The sequence below is a fragment of the Canis aureus genome, chromosome 13, assembly GCF_053574225.1.
Source record: "Canis aureus isolate CA01 chromosome 13, VMU_Caureus_v.1.0, whole genome shotgun sequence".
In the NCBI taxonomy this organism is placed as follows: Eukaryota; Metazoa; Chordata; class Mammalia; order Carnivora; family Canidae; genus Canis; species Canis aureus.
Window position 1 is genome coordinate 28,899,851 of NC_135623.1, and position 20,415 is coordinate 28,920,265.

At 33.6% G+C, this 20,415-nt stretch overlaps 1 protein-coding gene across 6 annotated transcripts in view; it reads right to left on the bottom strand.

The window, feature by feature from the left end:
• The window catches only part of PPP1R12A (protein phosphatase 1 regulatory subunit 12A), a 139,693-nt gene that overhangs the window by 27,370 nt on the left and 91,908 nt on the right, over positions 1–20,415 (bottom strand). For 5 of the 6 annotated variants that reach the window (XM_077845616.1, XM_077845620.1, XM_077845618.1 and 2 more), the window contains exons 10-17: positions 14,189–14,404; positions 12,268–12,362; positions 11,533–11,637; positions 10,418–10,585; positions 9,848–10,024; positions 2,822–2,912; positions 1,271–1,471; positions 865–1,033 (exon numbers count right to left, since the gene is read on the bottom strand). In XM_077845616.1, coding sequence (XP_077701742.1) covers positions 865–1,033; positions 1,271–1,471; positions 2,822–2,912; positions 9,848–10,024; positions 10,418–10,585; positions 11,533–11,637; positions 12,268–12,362; positions 14,189–14,404 — 1,222 coding nt within the window. The remainder of the gene's footprint in view (positions 1–864; positions 1,034–1,270; positions 1,472–2,821; positions 2,913–9,847; positions 10,025–10,417; positions 10,586–11,532; positions 11,638–12,267; positions 12,363–14,188; positions 14,405–20,415) is intronic. The other variant, XM_077845622.1, reaches the window with a different exon arrangement.

The window sequence follows — 20,415 nt, forward strand, 5'->3', positions numbered from 1 at the left end:
AACCCTGAGTTGGGCTCCATGCTCAGCAGGGAGTCTGGGGCTTGAGATTCTCTCTTTCCCTTTGTTCCTCTCACAAGAGCTGTGTGCATGTGCTCTAACATAAAAATAAATCTCAAAAAAAAAAAAAAAAAAAAAAAAGAACCAAAATACTTCTGACCAAAATAAGTCAGCTGAAAATTAAGAAAAATTTAATTTTCTTAAGTTTATCCTATATGATGACTGGTATCATCATGATTAATACTATGAGATTTTCCTTTAAAATATAAAATGTCTACAATTAGAAATGATTTCATGTGGTACCTATCTCTGATTTAAAGTAGGAATTTACAAAATTTAAATACAAAGTTTATATGAAATAATATGAAATATTAATAGTGATCATCAATATGCCAGCATTTGGCTGAAAAAAGAAATCTAGTTATCAAGAAATAGGCATTAAAAACAATTCTGTTTTAGCAAGGACATGACACGTGTAGGTGATTTTAGTTTAAAACATTTCACACACAAAAAAATTTAAGAACTATGATTCATACAATAGGCAACAAATAACTTAAGACACTAATAAACTGCTGGGAGAAAGAGTCTTCCACCAGTTCTTCTATACTGACTTGTTTCTATGTTGGTGGACATTAAAGATTTTTGTGAAGTCTTGAATTATAAAGATATATGTATCAATGCCAGACTATGTAATTTTTTACTTTTATTTTCTACTCTTCTCATTCTCATCCATCATATTCTCTAAGAATGGCAGAATGATTTCCAGTTTAGAATGTTGTTTCTTTTCTGTTCAACTATAAAAGAAAAAAAATAATTCAAAGGATTATTTGTAGAAAACACAGTGTTTTCAAAATTTGGTCTTCTTACCTCTTTCATTTTCTTTTGTTAATCCTCTGGAGTAAGCAGAAGTTATACCTACAAGACTATTTGGCCTGTTTAGTTGACTGGAAGCATAGAGTGAACTGCTCATGGTAGAAAGTGAAGAGGATGGAGTGGTTGAACTTGAAGTTGATACTGGTCTGTAACGCTGGTAAGTCTGTGAAATATTAAAATTAATATCCATTTAAAGTATTAAACAGTTAAAACACATAAATACTAAGTTCATTTGAAAGGAAAAATAATGATCTAATCGTCTCAAAATAATTCAGATTTCCAGTTAAAATCTTTTTTAAGTATTTTGTATACGGTCTGTTGGTATATAAATCTTTTGTATTTTGAGTCACACGAACTATTCATACCATGTGACCTAGCTGTGTTGCTGATATACTATTACCTCATCATATGTTCTAGAGTACTTTTGTTTATATTCATCTTCTCTAGATGTTTCGGACTCCTTCTTTTCTTCTTGCTTCTCTTTATCCTGTTTCTCTTTTTCCTCTTTTTCTTTTTCTTCATTTTCTTGTTCTCTGGTTCGGGTAGAACGATTTCTTCCTATTGTTTTTTCAGCTTCCTGAAGATCAGTCAATGTTACTCCCTGTACACAAAAAAGGTGAATTTAATCATGAGAGGCATTACAGCTTATTTCAAAGAATATTTTGTAGGTAGACAAATTTAATATGAATGTATTAAAAGTCAAATACACATGTTTGGAACTGGTTTGAAAATTGAAACACAATTTCTATCTGGCAAGTCACATTCATCCTATGAAGAAATTATCATGAGCAAGCACAATAATAGGTACTGGGAAAGACATAAAATGTGTGTAAGAAATAATCTCTATATTTGAGAAATTAACAAAAACAAAGGGGAGATGACAGAAATATCACATGAATTCCTAAGAAGTTCAGAGAAAGAAGGAAAAACTGATATATACATTGTTTATATACTGAATTTATATGTATATTTTTATGTATATATTTGCAAAGATAATTTTGGCAAAGAAATAATTTTCGAAGGATAAGGCTTGAAGAACAGGTTGGATTTCAAGAACTAAAGGTACAAAGACAAAAAGTATGTTAAGATCATAGCAAATAATTCAGCTTGAAATGTGAATAAGAATAAAGATCAAGGAGTTGAATCTGGACTTTGGCGCTCCTCAACCGTAGGAAAGGATACACACAAGGTGATATATTAGAGATAACTAGAACAGCAAAGAAGTTAAGGAGATGGCAACTAGATTGAGTGACATGTTCTTCATACGTGCACATTAGCTGTTTGAAATATCTATAACGTAATAGACCTATTCCCCTACAAATATTCATAGAATTAATAATTACCAGGCACATTGATTAATTAACACTTACTGAATTATCTGTGCCAGATACCATTTTGTGCCAAATACCATCTTTGTGCCAAAAAATAATATTCAAAGATACACAAAGGCATATGTTAATTAGATTAAATATAATATTAACACTCTCACCATGTACAAAAGGCTAGGGGAGGATTACTAAAGCAATCTTTATTTATTTATTTTTTAAAGATTTTATTTATTTATTCATGAAAGAGAGAGAGAGAGAGAGAGAGAGAGACACCCAGGCAGAGCGAGAAGCAGGCTCCATGCAGAGAGCCCAACGTGGGACTTGATCCCAGGTCTCCAGGATCACAACCTGGGCTGAAGGTGGCGCTAAACCGCTGAGCACTCGGGCTGCCCAGCAATCTTTAAGATTTACGTGCATTATACAGTGGCATCGATAGTTTTTTTCTTTAAGTTTTTAAAATCTTATTGAAGTAATCTCTACACTCAATGTGGGGCTCAAACTCCTGACTCCAGCTCTTCTGACGGAGCCAGCTAGGTGCCCTAATATCAGTATTTTCACAGAGAAGTGAAAAAGAGAAAGGCAATTTATTTTGGAGCTTTATATATGATACACATTAAATATACCTGTGTTGATCTTCTAGACTGTCTTGCTTGTCTAGATCTTGCTTTTCTTTGGGATTCAGACTCTTCATCTCTAACAGGAGTGAGGTATGATCTATAGTAATAAGTAAAAATTGTTAGTTGGAGATACATGTGAATAACTATATATGAACATGTGAATGAATATAATAAGTTCAGCATTTTATTTTATTAAAGATTTTATTTATTCATTCATGAGACACAGAGAGACAGAGAGAGAGAGAGAGGCAGAGACACAGGCAGAGGGAGAAGCAGACTCCCTGCATGGAGCCCGACGCGGGACTTGATCCCAGGTCTCCAGGATCATGCCCTGGGCTGAAGGCGGTGCTAAACCGCTGAGCCACCCATTTTATGGGTTTTAAGAAGTTTTCAAATATGGTTACACATCCATTCAAAAATTCAAGGATACACTCTGATAAATTTTTGATTGGAAATAATCATATTAACTTTTATTTTTCAAGTTCTTCCTAACACTTTTTTTTTTTTAAAGTCATGCGACATCAGTCCCCTGAGGCCCTTTGTTCCTTCCCTGCAATACCATGCTAGATGATATGTGAAGTTATCTGGCTGAACTCTAGACTGCCAATGTCTTTTTAGGTACAATGATAGGACTGAAGGCATCATTCAACACACGGGATGGGATGACTACACCCCCTACATTCCTACCACTGTGCGTTTATTAATGATATTTTTGGCAGATATCATAGTCTTGTTCACACTTTGAGTTCTCTAGAAAGTCCAGTGTTTTATACATAAACTGCTTTAGAATCAACATCTTACTCCTGGTGACTGATTTTCTGATATAAAGAGGACTTCGTATTTATCTTCACTACATTTCATCTGACACATTGAAGCCCAAGTTCCACCCTGTCATAGGACACGCACCATTTCAAAAGCATGCGATCTATGTCAAGAGAGTAGTAATTAATTAATGAAGAGCTGAATAAGCAAAGATAAGACAGAGCCCTGCAACACAACAAAAAGCTTTCCTCCAATGATTAATATTATTTGGAAAGTTCAATCATTAATAGTTTATGTAGTGATATTATCATCTAATCCACATTTCCAAGAGAACACTTGGAAGTAGAGTATCTCTATTTTCTATGCTGCTTATTAAATCTATCTAGTTTATACCACTTTGCCCCTCCCCTCTAAATTCTACTTTTTAGAAGAGCTGTTTAGTTTTAGTATGCTTTCCAATTTGTAATTCTCCTCTTTAAATTCCCTGAAACTATACATATATCATAGCAAACTTCAGAATTTATTCCTGGTTTTATGCCTTATCCTTTATTGTTTCTATCTGTTCTCTAAAGCTCTAAGTTCAGAGAGTATAACACATCTCAAACTCCTTAGAATCATTTAATTTCTTCAAAATTCTTTCAGAAAACCCCATTCCTTTTGATTTATCTTTCGTTTCCTCTGAGCTCTTTATTTTTTAGAAATCTGTCTCTCTAAAACTAGAATACATGATTCATCATTTCTAGGATTAACCCTAAGATGACAAGGTCACCTGTCATCCAAAATCCCAGTTGCCTCAATTCCATCAATTAACTCTTACTTATTGGTTAAAGTTATTTCTAAAGGACTGGTTTTCTGTATTGCTTCTATTCTAATTACAGACAAACTTTACTCAAGGTAAGTCAAGAACTTCTCTAGAGGGTGTTTTTGACCGAGCAACAGATTTAGAGAAAGATGAAAATTCTCTCCCTACTTTATTTTGGCTTGTTTTTATCATCTGGTTTGAGAAAGTATCACCTCTTTTCTCTATTTGGTTGAATGACTTATGGCACTATCTCATAATGAAATAATTTAATGTTTTTCTCTTTCTCCGTATGTTCTCTATCTTGTTTTCACCTCTAGGTTTCTAGACTATCCTGGAAGATTATGTCTTTTTGGTATTATAGTAGCACTACATACAACTCCTAAGTCAGGCACACCTCATGAAGCATTAGAAGAGCTGTATCTTACTAAATGTTTCTACTAAAATACTGGTATTATGTTTTTAAACCTAAAATTTTAATTAAAGAATTAAGTGTCTAATTATTTGTTTTCTGTTACTTTTAATTTGACCTCCTAAAAGCACAGGGCAAGAAGAAAATTCACTAAAGAAAACATTTTAGTTATCAGTATTTCATTTGTTTGACTTTCTTTTGGAGATTCTGCAACACATAGCTTCATCTCTACCAATGCACAGATCCAAAGAGATGAGCTTAACTGGCAGGATACCTGCCCTCTTGACGGCCCACAATGCTCAAGCTACGCTAAGCTTAATACTACTCTTTCATCCACTGTTTTATAATTTTCACTATTTATCAACTTTAAGCTTTTTATTTAGACATAACATACTAAAAAAATAGATATAACTAATACTATTTTTATAACAGGTCTGATGATTTTTCGAACAAGTAATTTAAAGGTGAAAGAGAAGAACAATAAACTTGTTATTATAGTTTCAGTTTAAGAAAATTATTCTGGAATATAGTGAGGAGCTTGTTTGTGGTAGAAGTTGGTTATATGGATTTGGAAAATGCTATGCATTCTAACCTTCTCTAAGAAAAATCACAACATGTTAAAGGCTCTGAGAAAAATGGAAGGAAGAAACCTGTTTAACTTTATGCTTTTCTTTAAACTTTCTCAAGATTATTTAAGTAGAAAATTTGCAGTATACCTATTACATGTGGAAAAGCGCTCTGTGGAACATCAGCTTGGAGAATATGTCCCGATGGCTATTTTTTTAGCCACTCATTTAGTATTTATTTATGTATTTACATGCAATTTATTGCTTTTGGGACTTCTCCAGGATGAGGAAAAGAAAACGTAAAAGGAGATGAAACCGAAACGTAATAGCAAATCTGGTTAAATAGAAAAACTTTATAGCAGCTTAGATGGCTGCACATTATCACTTTAGCATTTCAGGAGCTGCTCTGAAAATAAGCATGAACATGGATTTCTGAATCTGATTCCTCTATGTAATGGAAAAAATTTTCATATTTAGTTTAGAACAAGGAAGTCTGCATTGCCATTTGCCCTTTTAATCCCCATGGCAAACAGAACTGATCAACCATTACACTCTATTCAAATGAGCCTCGATTTTTTTCAACAGTTTCAAGTTGCCATAAAAGTTAAATCTAAAAAAAAAAGTTAAATCTATTTAACATACCTATTTTACAATATACAAGTACAGGGGGTAAAAATTACTAGATAGAAGACTTACAGTATCTGTTCATTTATATATATTTTCTATATATTTTCTATATATTTCCTCCAAATTAGCATAAAAATCTAGCTATTTATAGAATAAATAAATATAAATATTTATTTTATTTTCTATATATTCTATATATTTTCTATATATATTTTCTATATATTTCCTATATATTTCCTATATATTTCCTCCAAATTAGCATAAAAATCTAGCTAATCAATTTGTAATACATAATGTATTTCCTACTAAGAGTCCTCATCTCATATTCAGCCTTTCTCCTCTCCTCGGGCTCCTATATAGAGCAGACCTCTGCAAACAAAATGTAGAGAAGAAAATGAATTCATATATTTTATGTGAATTTAATTAATAGAGATGACCATCAAAAAACAGAATATATTAGTCAAAATCCACTGCTGTCTTAAATCATTATATACATATCATACCATTATACTGGATCTCTTTCTTAAAACTACTTAGGGTGCATAATTTTACTCTTTAGTAGTTTTAGATTGCTTACTATTTTCTGAGCAACTGAAAGGTTATTTTTGAATTAAGAATTTTCTATTAATTCCAATGATTCTATAGATTTTTAATTTCACTGACTTTTAATTTTTATTTTTAAAAAAGATTTTATTTATTTATTCATGAGAGACAGAGAGAGAGAGAGAGAGGTAGAGACACAGGCAGAGGGAGAAGCAGGCTCTATGCAGGGAGCCCAATGCGGGACTCAACCCAGGGACTCCAGGATCACGTCCTGAGCCAAAGGCAGAGGCTTAACCACTTAGCCACCCAGGCATCCGTTTCACTACTTTTTTTTTTTTTTCGTTTCACTACTTTTTAACAAAAGATTTACTGCAGAGAGAGAGAGAGACACACACACACACACACACACACACACACACAGAGAACACAAGGGGAGGGGCAGAGGAAGAGAGAGAGAATTCTAAGTAGACTGCCCACTGAGTGGGGAGCCCACTGTGGGGCTTGCTTTCATGACCTTGATATTATAGCCCGAGTCAAAATCATAAGTAGGATGTTCAACTGACTGAGGCACCCAGGCACATCAATCACTGACATTTATTAGCTGAAATATTTATATTTATTTATAATGTTTATATTTTGGGTAGTCAACAATTTACATTTCTAAAAAACTGAAAACCGATCCTTGTTTTCCATTTAGCTTTTTTCCTTGCAGAGGGAAGATAAACGAGCAAATGCAAGCTGGCTGAGCCCAGGGAAAAATGTGGAAGAAAAGAATTATACAAAGCAACAGTTCATGTGAATTCATGCTACAAATATGAACTTATTAGTAAGATACTGTTTTGCAGTTTGAAAAGGCTGTAGAACTAGAAATATTTAAAAAAATGAAAAGAATTTGCTATCATGATCTATCTATTTAAAGCTAGCTTCTCTACTCCCACTCCTCACCACCATTAACCCATTGAAAATATTAATAAAGACAGAAAATCCTCATTCAATCTTGACCAATAAAAATAACAAATCAGGGAATACTATGGAATATAATAGTGAGTATGGCAATTTTACATAATATCTGAGTATAGATGTAAGGTTACCTAAAAAGGAATATATGTATGGACTTATTTTTACCCACAATATATATTTAAATACTAATATACACATCTTGAGGACAAATATCCACCCATACACATTTCAAAACCATTACTGAAATTTAATTGAAAGACAAAAAGAAGAGGCCAACAATGTATTCAAAACTGCAAACAATTACTTGACATGAAACAAAACACCAACACTAATAATTATTGCAAACATCATCGAAACAAAGTAAGACAAATATCTCTAATATATACCAGAAAAATGTCAATAGACACATTTTGTTTCTTATGCTATTAAAATCTGTTCTGTCTTATTAATATCTCCAAATATTTAATTCTTAAGACAAACAAATATCTCTAATATATACCAGAAAAATGTCAATAGACACATTTTGTTTCTTATGCTATTAAAATCTGTTCTGTCTTATTAATATCTCCAAATATTTAATTCTCAATCTTTAATGTCTTCTAGGATTAATTCTAAAAAGTGAAAACTCAACTCTCTCCAACAACCTTATAATAAAGAAATCTGAGGTTAAGAATCATACTTTGCTTATTTTGAAACAACTGATGATTCTGGGAGATATTCATTAGGCTTTGTCACTGTAAACACTTTTAAAAGCATGGAATTCTATAAACAGAAAGTATTCTAGAAGTTAAAAATTATAAAATACCTCTTTTTACAGAAGAAGAAATTCTGACCTGGAGAGCACTCTAACCTTAGGATTAAAGCAGAGAGCACTCAAAGGAGTAAAAGACTAAGGATGCCTCGACCTTTTTTCCTTCACTCCCCCTAGTCCATTAGCAAAGTCCTCAAATTTTTTTTTCACTATTAAAGAATGATGAATGCCTATGATCCGCTAATCTCTGTTGGCTATATGGCCTTACCTGAAAACACCTCAAAAGTCTAAAACTAACTTAAATTTATAGAAAAGTGAAGTATTAAATTATGGTATGACCTATTCTGTTATTCAAATCACCAAATGTTAACTGCTTATAATGGTTTATCATAAAAATAGAATAAAAATGTAGACATATTGGTAGAAAATAAAGAAAATAAAGATGCAAATATAGAAAATAATTAACATTTACAAATTTAATGTTTTATTTTTCATCTATTCACCACAAATATTACTGTAAGGATATTAATATGACAGGCCATGCACTTTGCTGGCACCAGAGACAAAGACTAAAGACTATATATGAATACTACATGCCAGAAATATGACAAAGTTAATCTGATTGGTATTTTCATTAAAAAACAAACAAACAAACAAACAAACAAACAGTTATGTAGCTAATTTAATTTTGAAAGAATAAAATACAGAAATGGTTGCACTGAGTTTCCTAAGACTTCCTTTTTCTTCAAGAGGAAAAACAAAATTCAAAGCCAGGAACTATGCATGATATAAGCAGAAAAATATAGTTGACTGATTCTCCTGGAATCTTGGGCTTTGTCTTAGTTCTCATACTAATTAACTAAATAAAAGTGGAAAAGTCACTTAAAATAACTCTGGGTCTTAGTTTCCTTCTGTAAAGCAAGGATATCACAGGTAAGTTCCTTTCCACATCTATGATTCCGAAATACCAATTAGCAGCAGCAAGAAGTGTGCAATGCTCTTAACATTTAAGCACACAAAATAAATTCATCAACTATTTAAGCAATTTAATTAATGAGTACCTTTTATGTGCTATTAATAAAACTAAATGAATGTATTCAATGTTCTTAAAAATTATTTGGCTTACATGTATGCCCTAAAGACCTTTCTTTAAGAGAATCTCAGAATCTTAAAATCTCAAAAATAAGAACAAAAACAGTTAACATCCACCTAAGTTTTTAATAATTTGGAAACAGAAGAATGAAAAATCTGTTTTGTCACATTAGATCTAGTCTTCCATAAGTCTGATCTGATTGGGTGTGTTTAGATGTTCATCACAAAAATACCTTGAATTAAAACAACCACTAAAGAAATGAAGATGGCTAAGAAGACTACTAAGTATCTAGCTCACTGCCTTAAGATAAAAACATCAGTTCTGTCAGAGGGAGTCACCAAGCTGAAATGCTAATAATTGCCTATTATATCAATCTGCAAGTTCAGAGCTGATACAGGTTATTTCATTTATTAACTTACTGAAGAGATTGTCACCAACTTGACAAGATCAAAAAACAAAACAAACAACTTTCATCACTGGGCAAGATACATCAGCAGTCCTGTGAGGACCTTTACACACCTGCGTCTCTCCCTGACCTCTGATGTGGAGGAGACAGTGCCAGCAGTAGTTGTAGTCAGGGTTGTGGTTGAGGCTGCAGCATTTACAACAGTTGGAGCAACAGGGATGGTCAATGCCGTAGGAACACTGTCCTTTTCTTTTTCAGTACTATCCTCAGCCCACAAACGATTTGAGGTACTATCGCATCATAAGCAGCAACACAAAAAGAGAAAAGGAAAACAGCTAAACAATGAAAGCACTTTCTAGCAGCCAAAACATGTGACTACAGGGATGGATTTTTTTAAGACACATGGCAAGACATCTTTCAACTATGAACCAAAAAGCTCAACCAGAGCTGTTAAAGGAGAAATTTACATTTTAAGTAGCCTGATTCAAGGAAAGTTAATAATTCAGGAACTTAATTTTTTCCCCAGACATGCATAATTGCCTCTTTTGGAACCAAATTTTGCTTGTAAATAATTTTAATGAGGTAAATGAAAAAATCCAGAGCCCCACAATCTTCTAAACAAAAATGCATGCACGTACATAAGCACACAATAGGCTTGAACACAAAATGTATCTGTGACTCACCTGCTTTGTGTGCCTGCTGAGGAAGAACCCGTTGTAATCTTTGTAGTAGTGCTTGTGCTGGAAAGCAGGCTTTTCTGAAGCCCAGCTGCAGAGGTAACTGTTGGTGTTGATGTGGTGCTTGGAACACTAGAACTAATCAAATCATCTGGTCTTCTACCAAAGGAGCAACTAAAGGAAAGAGTCATATCTATATAGGATGTGTTTATATGTGTATTCTATAGTTAATGTCTATATATTATACAGATTCACAAGACTAGGAAAGATCTAAGAAACTGTGTTCCTAAATACACCACCAGCTCCAGCACCAAGAGTTGCATCTACAACTTGCTAGGAGTCTGGATGACTTCACTAATTTGGTAGTGTATCATTTTACTGCCTCCCCCTCCCTCAAAAAGGACTCAAAGATGATCTGATCTGGAACTGTTTTTTTTACATTCCTGGAACTGTTTTTTACATTCCTGGAACTGTTACAGATCATGTGGTCATGCCAGGCTGGGTCTGAGAAAAATAGTCAGGGGTTTGGTTTTATCAAAATCTTAACCAGGGAAGGTTAAGATGGATCTTTTTGAAGAAGAGTGTTTCAGTAATGAGGCATATCCTTAGGAGTGACCCATGCCTATATTATACTTGCTCATCTTTTACTCTTCTTTCTGGCTGCTTTTAGCAGAGAAATATTTATGTCCCGTTCCCGCCCCCCCCCCCCCTTCAATGTGATATTATTCCCAACATTTTCATTCAAGACATTTCCTTATTTCTGAGTTCTAAGAAAAGTGGAAACTTCCAGGTCACTAAATAATGACCAGATTACTGAAGACACTGACCTATTTCAACTGCTCTAGTCAATTATATAAGGAGTTCCTTTTAAATACGCTACAACCTAAAAGATACTTCTAATATATAAAATCTAATTAAATATATATACAATAGGAAGACATAAATAGAATCAAATTTTCACCCATCTTTAAATATATATTCTGCCTTTAAGTGATGTTTTATTTAAATAACAAGACATATTAGTTAAAGCATGTATTTTCTCAATGATATTGAGGGCTCCAAAAAAATTGCCTCATATTTTTATAAAATAATACATGAAAGTTACTTAAGAATTATATTACCTTTTATGGTAAGTTGATCCTTCATTAACTGAGCTATTCTTTTTGAGATCATCTTCCCATTTTCTTCTTGTATAGGAACTACTTGTTCGCAAACTTGAAGAATCTCTGCGAAAAGAACATCCTTCAAATTCTGGTATATAATTTTACAATAGAATTAAGAAAGCTGTATATGAATAAACATTAGTAGAAGCAAAAACCAGTAAAATCCTTTGGGAAAACACTTTGGTACATTTACTTTTTCTTTTTTTAAATATTTTTTCATTTATTCATGAGAGACACAGAGAGGCAGAGAGGCAGAGGGAGAAGCAGGCTCCCCACAGGGAGCCTGAGGTGCAACTCGATCCCAGGACCCTGGGATCACGCCCTGAGCTGAAGACAGATGCTCAACCACTAAGCCACCCAGGTGTCCCACTTTGGCATATTTATTAAGAAGTGAAAGCAATTCCAGTTCTAAGATTCTATTCCTAGGGTATATTCCTAATTATAGGAGGGGAAATTAAGATTTTACGGAAATTTTACTTATGATCACAAAATATCAGACAATTTAAATGTCCGCATTTGGGGAGGAGAGAGGGCAGAGCAAATCCCAAGCAGGACGAGCAAAGAGCCCGAGGCGGGGTTCATGTCACAACCCAGAGCTGAAGTCAAGAGTTGGATACTTAAGCAAATGAGTCATCCAAGCACCCCAATAAAGATTTCATAGTAAAAACATAAAGCAAATTATAATGAATGCACCTGTTTTCTTTCTCTTCAATGTCAGATGTACTGGCTAGTCGTCTTGGTATTGTAGGCGCAACATACGCAAGCCTAGTTCCTTTACTATCTTTCTCCTACACAAAGTAAAAAAAAAAAAAAAAAAAAGGAGTAAAAACAAATCTGCGTGATATTACAGGAGCTGCTAAAAGTATTAAGGAAAGAGTATTCAACAGTGTACAATTATACAGCCATCACAGTTCACTTTATGTTTCCAAAGTTCCTAGCTACACTTTAAAATTAATGTCTATTAATACTACTAATAGCCTATTTAAACCAATTTTCTTTTCTTTCTACTTTAATCTAGATTTAGGCAATATTTTAATATAAGGAAAAAACTTCTTCTACACTTTAATGACTTTTTTTAAACTTCTATAACAGATTATGTAAGGTAATGCAGTATAATAAAGTAAAATATTCTTATTTTTCCAGAGAAATAAGGTCTCAAATATGGTTGATGGGTTAAGTCTCAGTTATTTATGTTATGTAAGTTATTTACTACTTTGATGTAACATTAAAATATTCAGAACGAAAATTACTTAGATTATACTTATCGAAATCAAGTTGAGACTCTAGTAGTAATGGCATCTGATATATTCCCACTATACTGGCATCAAGTACTTGGAAAATAATTGGGCAATCAATTTATAAAAATAAAAAACATTAAAATTACTTGATGAGAAATTCCATTTCTGAATTTGATACAAAGAAACACTTTTAAATAGAGGAAGGAAACTATCTGGAAAAAAGTCCAAGCACTAGAAATGCAACAGAAAATAAATAATCCAGCTAAATAAATTATCACTGAATGAACTGTGGTACATTCTACTTGATGTAATTTATAACTTAATACTACCTTCCAAATGTAGTTATTAAAACTATTCATCAGAAAGAGGTTGCTTTTGATGTATCAGATGAAATAGAAGATAAAAAATTACAGGTATTAGATGAATGGACTCTATGAGTATAATTACATTCTGGAACAAATAAATAAATTCTAGAATAAATGCCCCTTAATACATATTATTGCAGGCTTTTAAGTAGGGTGAAGTTTTTTTTTGAGTATAGTCTCATAATTTAATTTTTGGGTGAATACATCTGATCTTCCCAATACTTTTAGAGGTGAACTTCATTTTACTGCACTTAACAGAAATTGTTTTTACAAATTGAAATTTGTTACAACCCTCCATCGAGCAAGTACATTCCAGCATATCCAACAGCTTTTGCTCACTTTGTGTCTATGTCACAAATTGTCACAATATTGGTGATTCCCACAATATTTTAATATATTTTTTTAAAGACTTATGAGCAGGGGAAGGGCAGAGAGAGAGAGGGAGAAGGAGAAAGAATCTCAAGCAGACTGCACTGAGGGTAGAGCCCTCATCATAAGCTAAGCCCAAACCAAGAGCCAAACACTTAGCCAAATGAGCTGCCCAGGTACCTCCAAGTGTTTTCATTATTATTATATTTGCTGTGGCGATCTCTGATCAGTGATTACAAACTGCTGAGAGCTCAGATTATGATTAGTGCTTTTTAGCTTTAATAAAGTATTTTTTAATTAAGGCATGTATATTTTCTTTAGACATAATGCAACTGCACACTAAGTGACTATAGTATAAATATATTTTTTAAATACAATGGGAAAGAAAAACATTCATCTGACTTGCCCTATTGTAGTGGTCTGGAGTCAAAATCACAGTATCTCTGATATATGCCTGTAATTCCATATGGACATTTCTTTAAGGTGGGTATATTTGTATTATCATGTGATTCATTAAGTCAGGTGAATTAAGTTCATACACAGATCTAATAATGATATATAGTAGAAAATTCATTGGATTTGATGTTCCTAAAAAAAAAATTATTAGAATTTTGATAGAAATCAGATTGTGAAATAGATTACCTTTTCTTTATTATCCAAAGAGGAGGAAAGCCTGGGACTTGAAGCTGAACGCATAACACCTGCAGTGTCTTTGTCTTTCTGAGCCTCTTTAGATGCTGTGATTTCTGCAAGTGCGCCATAACTGCCAGTCTTTCTAAGTCCTAACCTCCAAGATGCAGGAGACTCATCCTTTCTCTCTTCTTCTTTGGGAGAAACTTTTGTAGCTGAGGTTGGAAACTGTTTTTATTTTATTTTTAAGGAAAAGAAAAAAATTATCAAGACTAATCAATCCTAAGCTGGAAATGACAAGTTTACAGATAATATGTTTCAAATTATAGTTAATAGTTTCAGGAGAAACACTTTTACTAAGTAGGTTAATGTCTTAGTAAAAAATGTAAAGATCTAAAACTGAAAAAAAAAAAAAGAACTACCTTTCCAAAAGTTAGATTTAATAACACACTCCACACTTTATATCACACAGAAAAATTATGATGCAAATACAGAGAACAGAAATGAGCACACCATAAGGACTATAAAACCATGCATCTTTGGAACCAATATTCATATTAAACTTGTTATGCTGTAACCTAATATAAATAATCCTTGCACATAGAAATGCCTCACCATAGATTTTTCACCCTTATTGGGCACAAGAACAATGCCAGTTTTGCGCAAGCCCTGCCTCCATGATGCAGGATCTACTGATTCCACCACAGGCATGATGGGAGCAATGAAATCATACTAAAGCCAATTAAAATAAGACAGGTAAAGAGATAAAAGATTGAAAGCATAAAAACAGAAAAGGAAGTTATGATCAAAACACACTTTTTAAAAAAAGAATTTTATAACAAATTAAAACCCAATAACTGGGTAATGATCCAATCTTAAAAGTCACTGGGAACAAGTTCTAGTTTTAGCATGAGAGAGAAATTCTGAAAGAATCTAATAAAGAAATTTCTAAAGCAGTTAAAGGCACACGGAGCAGATAACGTTGCAGTATATGAATGAACAAACTATTGGGCTTGAATTTTGATTTTATTCATTTATATACTTGGGTTAAAACATTTTTAATTCAGCATAATCAACAAAAAGTAATAACTGATAGATCTTCCACTTATAATACTTAATTCAGTATTTTTAATACCATATCCTTAAACTTATTATTTGATTTTACCACCAAATGCTAATTTAAACATTCTAACTAAAAACTAATTTTTTGTACAAATACTTTCCAAAAGCCCTAAAAATGAAACATGTGGTACCTTTAACTAGTTCATTTCATTAACTCACAAAGTTTAAATATTTAACCACAATTAAGAATAGATGGGTAAATACAGTAATTAACTAATTCCTATAAGCATTGGATATGGGTAATTTAAAAAACCCACTTTTTTCCATAGTTATTACCAAAGTTGTCTATACTTAAGCAGTTTAAGAGAGCTTGTTAAAGCACCGAGGATGTCAGAAGGCTATTTCATAGACAAAACTATTGTGTAAGATACTTCCTGTAATTAATTCCTATCAACAGGGTAAAAAAAAATAGACTCATGATATACCGCATTCCTCAGTTCCCAAAATGTGCATTGAGGTATTCTAGGGTGCCAGAGTAAAATCACAAAGGCACTGTAAGATACTTTAAAGTTTTGAGAAAAAGCACAGTGACATCTGTTGGACATTGCACAAACTGCCATTGTTAACTTACTTGCACTTAACTACTTAATAAACGGAACAGAGGAACTTGTTTTGGCCAAGAGGCACTGTGAAAAAAATTTAATAAAACATTAATGGTTCCAATGACCGAGAAAGTCCAGGGACTTCTGTAACATTTTATACAATAATACAGGCACTGAGATGATTGGTTATTGATTTCTGAGCCTGAAGTCATAACATTCAGGAATAGGGGTTGGTAAACTTTTCTATAAAGGACCATTTATGAATTTTAGGTTTTGCAGACCACAGAGTCTCTGTTATAACTATTCATTTACACTGTTGCACAAAAGCAGCCACAGGTAATACATAAGTGAATGAACGTAGCTGTGATCTAATAAAACTTTATTTAGGCACACTGGAATTTCAATTTGTGTCACAAAGTATTCTTTTGATTTTCTCAACCATTTAAAAATATTAAAACCCTGGGCAGCCTGGGTGGCTCAGCGGTTTAGCACCGCCTTCAGCCCAGGGTGTGATCCTGGAGACCCAGGGTTGAGTCCCACGTCGGGCTCCCTGCATGGAGCCTGCTTCTCCCCCCTCTGCCTGTTATCTGTCTGCCTCTCTCTCTCTGTTTCTCATGAACAAATAAATAAAATCTTTAAAAATAAACAAATCAATAAAAATATTAAAGCCCAAAATGGAAATAAAGGTACCCCCTCCATGATAAAATAGGTAACCTAACATTTACTGAATGTTAGAACAGAAGCTAACATTTAATAGATGTTTACTCCTGTCAGGTTCTAAGCTTAAAAGTGCTTTTGATGGGTTATCTCATTTAGTCTTTGCAACCACCCAATGGAATGCTATTATTACTGCTGTTTTAGAGTTGAGAAAGATGAGGCAGTATTATTCATTTTGAAATGGACATTTGTTGCACTGCAATGATTGATATACCTCCATTCTGCCTAATGTGAAGTTGGGTTTAAGGGTTTATGTGTTTCAAAGCTCCTTTCAATTTTATTTGGTCTGTATATGAACATCTCTGAAATACTCAACTACACCTGCTCCCTGACACTCTTCTTTTGGTTTTTGTAACAGGGCACTGTTTTGACTTTCTTACTCTTCTGACCACCCTCCTTCTTGGTCTTCGTGCTGTTGTTAGCATTGTCCTGCAACATAAGCATCTCAAGAGTCTGTTCTCAGATCTCCCAGCTTCCTTTTCTACTTCCTTCTCCTGAGGGTTAGGAATAGGGTCTTCTATCCTTCCTCAAGCTAACTGTACTCAGCTTATTCTAAAATTTATCTCTAGTTCAGTCTGATTCCTAAATTCCCAGCCCTGAATTTCTATTTACCTGGAGAACGAACCATATAGAACTACCATTAGAACCTAAAACTCGACATATTTAAAATCAAACCTTTATTTCTAAACTGGCTCTCCCTCAGTTCCCTATTTCTGTTAGCAATGATATATTTCTTCAATTCCCTATATTTGAAACTTCATAGTCATGTTAGACTTCTTAGTCATTTTCCCCCATTTATAAATTAGGTGCCAAGGCTCTGAATCTCCTCTCCTTTATAAGACCACTGCCACTTCTGTAGTTTATCATCTTGGGCAACTTCAATGACTTTCTAATCAATCTTCTCTGAATTAGCCTCTCCTCAAATACACCTGTATGTTGCTGCCAAAATATATCCTATAAAGAATAATTCTCTCATGGCCTTGCAGAAACATTTTCTATGGTTCTCTATTATCTATCAAACTATAAAAATGTTACCAAAGAAATAAAGACATTCCATAATCTGGCTTTATTTTTCTGTTTTACTTTGTATATGTTCCCTAAAATCAACCAAATTTCACAACTTATTTTTTCCTACAAAATATTCCACATTATCCCAACTTTGCTCACATTGTTTATCTTCTCTTCCTTTCAGTAAACTTACAAACTCTCCTTCTCTCTGTCAGCTGAAATACTATCTACTCATTCAAGATCTATCTCAAATGTTCTAATTTTATTACCTTGAATCAAATATGATCTCTTCCATTTTTACTTTTTTCAATATTTATTTAACTGAGAGAGTGAGAGAGTATGTGTGTGCGTGCACGCACTTGGGACCAAGCACATGTGGGGGGTTGGGAGAGGCAGAGGGAAAGGGAGAGAGTCCCAAACAGGATCTGCTCAACTGATTATGCCACCCAGGCAACTCTCTCTTCCGTTTTTAAGCCATTATTCTACATTTGTACACTTTTACTGGCATACATCATATGCCCACAGTACATAGTATTTTTTTGTCTGTGTGTTTCTTTTTTTCTTTTGAATCCATGAGAGACACAGAGAGGGAGAGGTAGAGACATAGGCAGAGGGAGAAGCAGGCTCCATGCAGGGAGCCCGATGCGGGACTCGATCCCGGGACTCCAGGATCACGCCCTGAGCCAAAGGCAGATGCTTAACTGCTGAGTCACTCAGGCATCCCAGTACATAGTTTTTAAATTTAATTCTTATTATACTTAATTGGACCCAATCAAAATATGTAATTCCAAGAAAATTTTGAATTTTTACCATCTAGTAAATACAGTTTACATTTATCAGAATTTATGTGTCTACAGCAAAATAGGTAATATTTTTCAGAGATCCCAACAATATTTATTTTGATTAAAGAGAGTATATAAACTTACTGTTAAAATTTCAGTTTACCTATTATGATTATTTTTTAGATTTTATTTATTTATTCATGAGCAACACAGAGAGAGAGAGAGGCAGAGACACAGGCAGAGGGAGAAGCAGGCTCCACGCAGGAGCCCGACGTGGGACTCGATCCCAGATCTCCAGGACCACACCCCAGGCTGCAAGCGGCACCAAATCGCTGCGCCACCGGGGCTGCCCTCAGTTTACTTATTATTCAGTTTTTAATAATCTCTACCCCCATTGCAGTTTTAAACTCATGACCCCGAGATCAAGAGTCACATGGTCTCCTGACTGAGTCAGCCAGGTGCCCCTACGGTTAAAATTTTAAATCATATACCAAACTGATAATTTTATAGGAAACATCTCTACAAATCAAAGTCCTGGTGTCACTGCTACATAAACGGTTCTTTAATATTAGCTGAAGAGTTAAGAACTTAAAGGAAGATCATTTAAAAAGAATGTATCTACATTTCTCTGTAGCTATCCTGAGTTATTAGAGAATATAAATGATATTTAATGCTGTTATAGAGCTTCCAGTTTTGTGATCTATTCCTTGCCATGAGTATGTACATGTTTATGCACTGGTGGAGAAAGCAATAAAACTGAAGATATCTTTGTCTAAATATCAAAACCAGAGTAGCAAGTAGGAATCTAAAAATAGAGCTCTTAACTACAAAATCTTTTAAGATGCATTTACAGATTAACAATTCATCTAAAGAAATTCATCTGTTAGGTCTAAGTAAAGGAAAATTCTTGAAACTAATTTAGAAAACATTAAAATGCTAAATTAACATAGAAAGTATCACCGAACATAACAAGGTTTAAAAGTCTTACAAAGGGCAGCCTGGGTGGCCCAGCGGTTTAGCGCCGCCTTCAGCCCAGGGTGTGATCCTGGAGACCTGGGATCGAGTCCCACGTCAGGCTCCCTGCATGGAGCCTGCTTCTCCCTCTGCCTGTGTCTCTACCTCTCTCGCTCTCTCTCTCTCTCTCATGAATAAATAAAATCTTTAAAATAAATAAATAAATAAAAGTCATACAAAATAAGATTGTTCTATCCATTAAAATAATACTTCAAATTATTTGTATACCATGACTTTATTGATTAAAATAAAATTTGGCTACAAAACCTTAAGAATAAAGACTAAAAAAACATAATCTTCAAAGTAAGCTATGATTTCTGAAATTGAAAACAAAATGGAGTTTCTCAATATGCAAATCATAGAAGCAGATGGTTATTAGATCGATTTAATTACAGAATCAGAAGTAGTTCTGAATAAGGATTTTTTATAGGAAAGAGGTTACTGGGGTAACTCTAACAGTTATTATTATTACTCTAACAGTAAGTTATAACTTTAACAGTTATTAAAAGTTATTACGAGCAATTAAGTTATTAAATTTGGGGCTATGCTTGAGAAAAATATAATTGATCAAAAGAAGTCTAGTGCAATTACGGGACTATAGTAGGAGACTGCTTAGTTAAATACTCAAAAGAATGAGAGCCAGTTAGTTAGTTGTTTGTGGCCAGATATTTCAAGATGAGCTTTTGGGAATTTCTGATAATCCTGTAATTTTAACATATATTAAATTAAAAGAGCTAACGTCTGGTACTCATTGAAGAAGTATACAAGGGTTCTATAATTAAATAAAGTTTAAAGCAACCTATGATGACTCCTGTTATAGCATAATTATCTTTAAAATTCTGCAATTACCCCTGGAGGATTTCATTTTTAAGAATATATGATTATTATCATGTGAACATAGCTTCTAGCTGAATTCAGGAAGCACTCAGTTCTGGAATACAGAAGGTAAGATAAATCATTCGCATCATTTCCTGATATTCAAACTGTACCAGTGAAATCTATGTATTCATTTCTACCACTAAGAATCCACATTATCTCTTTCCTCAGTAACAGT